The sequence below is a fragment of the Thalassophryne amazonica genome, chromosome 5 (genome assembly GCF_902500255.1).
Source record: "Thalassophryne amazonica chromosome 5, fThaAma1.1, whole genome shotgun sequence".
NCBI classification, from domain to species: domain Eukaryota; kingdom Metazoa; phylum Chordata; class Actinopteri; order Batrachoidiformes; family Batrachoididae; genus Thalassophryne; species Thalassophryne amazonica.
Genome location: NC_047107.1, coordinates 51724916 through 51730915, shown reverse-complemented (window position 1 = coordinate 51730915; position 6000 = coordinate 51724916). Strand labels below are relative to the sequence as shown.

The following is a 6000-nucleotide window of genomic DNA, read 5'->3' as shown; positions in this document are numbered from 1 at the left end:
CGCTTTATAAAATGAACTTTATTCCTAAAAATCACAACACAGAGCTCTGATCATTGCGCCTGTTGCGCTGTGATATTGAAATTATATTGGTCTTTTTTTGTGGGTGTTCAAGTCCAAACTCACACTACTCCGGTCATGTAACAGTGGACGATCTTCTGTCTCCACAGCATCACTGTGTGCTGGCTGGCGGTCATGGGATGCTTGGCGGTCATGGGATGCTTTGTGAAGTGTTTGCACATGGCCTGTGTGGTATTTGTGAGTCTACCGACGTGGCGTCTCTTCTGCGGAAATCAGGTGCAGCTTTGATGCAATTTCATGACCACACAAGGACCATAGAATGGACCCCAACCCTGTGTAAATGGGGTTTAAGATGTCTATGGACACACCTTTAAAGTGAATATGACACTTAAAGACAACATAGTCTTATTACATGTAACAAAGGTTATATAATTCAGTCAACCTAAGCGTTTTGTGAAAATGGATGTGGTTCTCCCGTTATATACAACATTTGAATGTCCTGCCACTGAAAAATGTGTACGCCCCATGACCAGCTTCCCGCTAAGCACCAAACCTGAAATATGCCACTGCCCGGGGACTGTATTGGTTTGCGCGCTTGGCGGCCGTTGTTTACACTTTTTTTAGCAGCAGAAACTTTGACTAAACACAGCTCTCAGGGACTTGTTTGTCGATATGCCTGACCAGTGTGTCGCAGCATATTGCACAAACACAAGGGCAAAAGATTTTAGCCTTTTCAAGTCCAGGCAGATTGATCGAAAGCCATGGCGTTGTGTGATGCACGAAATGTCAGGCTGCCGCTCGCTCCGCTCGCACACCCGCATTTGCTCCCGACAGCAGACACTTTCCTCTACCGTCTCCATGTTCTTGCACCGCTCACAGGAACACCTAAAATCTCAACCCCAAATAATATGTTCACAATAATCTTGAAATGGTCAAGGAACTTGTAAAAATATCAGTGCAATATGTAGTAAACACGGCGGCAGCATGTTCACTGTTGTTTTCAGTGATCTTTTTCGAAACTTTCGCCGTTTATTTCCTATTCTTTTGTGAAAATAACGTAACTAAACACGGATGAATGCAATGCCAGGCACTCAAACGGCAAAAGCCCAAAGATAATGACGGTGGTCCACAAGTAGTAGCTACACTATCGCGGCTCCGGAAAAATAACAAAGGCAGTAAACAGACACTAGAATTGAAAATGCTAAAATTATAGTGTTATAAACAGCAGCAACAAAAATCAAAGCCTCCCTTACCATTCCGTATTCTGCAGCCTTTCAAAATCCATCGGAATTGGCACGTCTCTTGCCTCTGCTTCGGCTCCGCCATAAGCACAGTCTGCATTATTTTCGCTGCCAGAATGCTCCTGATTTGAATGTTCATCCGAAAGATACTGCTCCAATCTGTAGGGTCTAATCACTGCTGCAACATCCTCAGGATCCGAGTCAGTCTCGATTTCCTCACAGAAATAATCCACACTTGAAGAGGAGTCAGAAAAGTTCTCGATCTTGTCACTGTCCATGCTGAGGTCTATCTGTTCCTCTTGTCAATCTAACAGACAAAGACGGGACTCTACACACTGTGATGTCACGGCATCACATGACCGCTGATGGAACGCTGCCAGCGCGCTTTCCAAGAAACACACTTCTGAGAAGCTGTACGAGGTCTATTAGAAAAGTATCCAACCTTATTATTTTTTTCAAAAACAATATGGATTTGAATCACGTGTGATTGCGTCAGACAAGCTTGAACCCTCATGCGCATGCGTGAGTTTTTTCACGCCTGTCAGTTGCGTCATTTGCCTGTGAGCAGGCTTTGAGTGAGGAGTGGTCCAGCCCCCTCGTCGGATTTTCATTGCCAGGAAATGGCGGAATGATTTGGGCTTTTTTTCCATCCGAGAAATTGTGGATGTGCATGGACATGGCAAAACATGTCCCGTGAGGCTTCATCACGGCGTTGCTGTGCACCATGCGGCACCGCCGCGACGCGCGTAATTCCTCCGCACATCTGTCTCAATGTGCCGAAAAAGTGCTGACGTCCACGTCTTTTCACAATTCCTGTGCTAGTCAGACGACATCCCGGATAAAACACAGCATCCAGTTTGGAAATGAACGGCACATTCCACTATTACAGGAGTTTTTGTCATGGAAAGAGGAGCGGAGGCTTCGCGTGTCACGGCAGTGCTGCATGGCGCACAGCAAAGCCGTGATGAAGCCTCACGGGACATGTTCTGGCATGTCCAGGCACATCCACAATTTCTCAGATAATCACTCGATGGAAAAAACACTGACAGCTGTCTGAACGCCATCTCAAAGCCGTCCTGTGAGACCAAAACGGAGGTGGTTTTGTCTCGCTCCAGTAGCGAATCCATCGTGACGCGCGAAGCCTCCGCTCGGCTTTCCATGACAAAATCTCTTGTTAAAAGTGAAATCTGCCGGAAAATGGTTGATGTCCAGCTCTTGTGATAACCAGAGAAATGGCACACAATGGTCACGGATCCAGACAGCCATCCGTTTAGAAATGAAATGGTCGCTCAGCCTGTCGATGGCGGCTTCGGAGCGCGGCGCGTCCCACAGCTGCTGGGGGCCGTCCTTAAAGTGACAGTAACACTCCTTATTCTCTACCAAGCCCATAACATTTTCACCGAAAGCCAGATAAATTTTTCTAATGGTTTCCAGCTACCAGTCTCTAACAGTTTCTGAAAAAATTCTGATGGAAAAAAAGCCCAAATCATTCCGCCATTTCCTGGCAATGAAACAACGACGAGGGGGCTGGACCACTCCTCACTCAAAGCCTGGTCACAGGCGAATGACGCAACCGACAGGCGTGGAAAAACTCACGCATGCGCATGAGGGTTCAAGCTTGCAATCACACGTGATTCAAATCCATATGGTGTTTGAAAAAAATAATAAGGTCGGATACTTTTCTAATAGACCTTGTACAAACTTTATTTCTCAGTGATAATGATTAAAATCACTTTCAACTTACTATACTGTATGTATATTTTTGATATTTATATCAGTTTTCCCTAATTTTTTAGGTGTCATATCCACTTTAAAACAACAGCCTATGCATAACAGTAACTACCAAATAAAACATAACATCACTGCCTACAATATTACATCAAGAATAAAGTTTTTTGTATTGTAATAATAATTTGAAACTTATGACTTTAAAAATCCAGCTTTTAAGAATATAATATAAAATTAAACGGAGTTCAATATCATCACCAAAGTGGAGTTATGAGGCCTCACACTGCCCACAGCTTCTGACTGACTGCAGCCTGAGCGGTGGCGGCAGAGGATGATGACGCCTGTGTTAGAAGATTTTCTCCAATCGTTGTGAAACAGTCCTCGCATGGTGCTCAGCTATTGGCTACGCATTGAAAGCAGAGGCGGGACTAGACGAAACTAGAGTGCTTTAATTGAGAGAGTGGCATCAACTTTGAACATGGCGCCATTTTGGTTCCAACTGTGCTGAACTACTGAATGAACCTTTTACGTTTTCAACATTTTAAAAAAAAAATCATTTAACCACATACAGGGACACATCTGTTACTTTGCACGTCCAGACATCTCGGGGTTTTTAATGGAAATACATTGCAATCACAAGGGACATTTTATCAGATGTGAGCGAAAATCCGTCATACAAAATCCATTATATACGGTGTGTATTACATGGAAAACAATATAAAGACTTTGACACTTTTTTTTTGTCCGGTGACTGCAAATATCTGGCTTATACAATAACGGTTTAGGTGACTTTTACTGTACATGGGACTGAACAATAAATTTACCTCTCAAAGCTTTGATGATGATGTCGGTTTCCATCCCACACAGCTGACTTTATTTTCCCAAATGTTTCTTCTGTTCGGATCTGAAGGGAATCTGCACATTTTGAAGCCATTCCTGTGTCTATTTGTGCTCCCAAATGCACAGCTCCACGGCATTTTCAGCGAATAAATAAATAACATAGCTGAATTTCCCTGCAGACAGATTAACAGAGAACGCTATTTTGAACCCAAGATGGCACCACGAGTCACGTGACCGATTTTTTTTTTTCCCCCCGACTCATCTTGTCGCCACTCTCTCGGTTAGGTTTCGTCTCTTCTAGTCCCGCCTCTCTGATTTCGACCAACTCTCTGGTGTTTGTTCGCGGCCTGTGTTCGTTTGTTTCACGTTCATTGAAACATAATAACGTGTTCATTCTTCCCTGGAAGGATTATTACAGAAGCGTGGAGCTGCGTCAAAGTCGGCCCAATCGGTGAAAATTACTTGTTCTGGTTTACGTTGCATAATTCCACATTAGGCTCGTTTGCTAGCTAGCTAGCTAGCTTGTCGCATAAGCAGTTTATTGAGGGTGTTAATATTTGCTAGCTGGGCTGCTAAGTTATTGTCGCGTTTAACGATAAACCTTGCCGTGTTGCATAATGTTTGATCGTAAGTAGAATTTGAGAAAACACAACTTATTTTTTTCTTCACAGTAACACAGCTAGCACAATAAGTATCGGAATGTTTTGTAGCTAACACGGTTCACGTATCCATTTATTCACCACATCAGGCCTCACACGTGATTGACTGACGTCTTATTCGTTTGCCGTATAGACTTTTTATTCAGACTGGGGGTGTTTATTTGCCCATTAAGAGGAGTTGCAAATTGTTCACATCATGATAATGCCAGCACATGTGCAGGGAAGCCTTCTGTATGGAAATGTGCAATTTCTGTAATAGACTTTCCCCTCCTTTTTAGGATGAAAACTTGGGATTACAATTCTGTCGTTTAGGAAACGGACAGCCAGGAGTCCAGAAAGGGAAGAGAAGTTTTGAGTGGCCATGGCATACTCAAACTATAGCACCCTGAACAGGGCTCAGCTTACGTTTGAGTACCTACATACTAACTCGTAAGTATACATAGACAAGTATTTGTTTACATAGACATGCGTCGGTCATGGTTTTATGTCTCATTCATTTTTTTTTTCAATGTTAATTTTAGTGACCTCCGATTGGCGTAACTGGGTGTCATTACTGCCGACGTGAATTACAATCTTACCAAATTCACGCTTAGCCTTAGCCAGCAGTTTCAAATTTTCTTCAGTGTCGCTTGCTCTGGCCCCCGGAAGACAATTGACTATGGTTGCTGGTGTCGCTAACTTCACATTTGTCAAAACAGAGCCGCCAATAACAAGAGTTTGATCCTCGGCGGGTGTGTCGCCGAGTGGGGAAAAACTGTTAGAAATGTGAACGGGTTGGCGGTGTACACGGGGCTTCTGTTTAGGGCTATGCTTCCTCCTCACAGTCACCCAGTCGGCCTGCTTTCCCGGCTGCTCGGGATCTGCCAGAGGGAAACTATCGGCGGCTAAGCTATCTTGGTCCGCACCGACTACAGGGGCCTGGCTAGCTGTAGAATTTTCCAAGGTGCGGAGCCGAGTCTCCAATTCACCCAGCCTGGCCTCCAAAGCTACAAATAAGCTACACTTATTATAAGTACCATTACTGCTAAAGGAGGCCGAGGAATAACTAAACATTTCACACCCAGAGCAGAAAAGTGCGGGAGAGACAGGAGAAGCCGCCATGCTAAACCAGCTAAGAGCTAGTAGCTGCGCTAAGCTAGCGGATTCCTAAAAACACACAAAGTGAATAATGTGTAAATAATTTAGAGGTGATTCAGCAGAGGGAGTGCTTTAGTTAAGGCACGTGAAGATTACACTGTGAAACAAATCGTTGTCTAGGTAACTAGATCAATCTAACTGCGCAGATTAAACAGCTAACAGATACAGCAAAACACCGCTGTGCTCTGGAACAGGAAGTGATACAATACCGCAGTGAGAGCCAACCACCAGTAGAGGCAAGCAAGAGCCAAAATCGACCCCAATAGGGCAATTTTCCAACAAAATCAAGCTAGTGAAGTAGTAGGTCTTTTCCTGAATTCATACTGCTGTTCACTGAATATATGATGTTTAGTTATGAAATCGTTCAATCTCTTTAC

General features: G+C 43.9%; 1 protein-coding gene across 1 annotated transcript in view; it reads left to right on the top strand.

Annotated features, from left to right (window-relative positions):
• The first annotated feature begins 4130 nt into the window (after positions 1 to 4130).
• Positions 4131 to 6000, top strand: part of morc2 (MORC family CW-type zinc finger 2) — a 71175-nt gene continuing 69305 nt past the window's right edge. The window contains exons 1-2 of the mRNA XM_034169562.1: positions 4131 to 4278; positions 4765 to 4915. Of these exons, the coding sequence (XP_034025453.1) occupies positions 4848 to 4915 (68 nt within the window). The 5' untranslated portion in view covers positions 4131 to 4278; positions 4765 to 4847. The remainder of the gene's footprint in view (positions 4279 to 4764; positions 4916 to 6000) is intronic.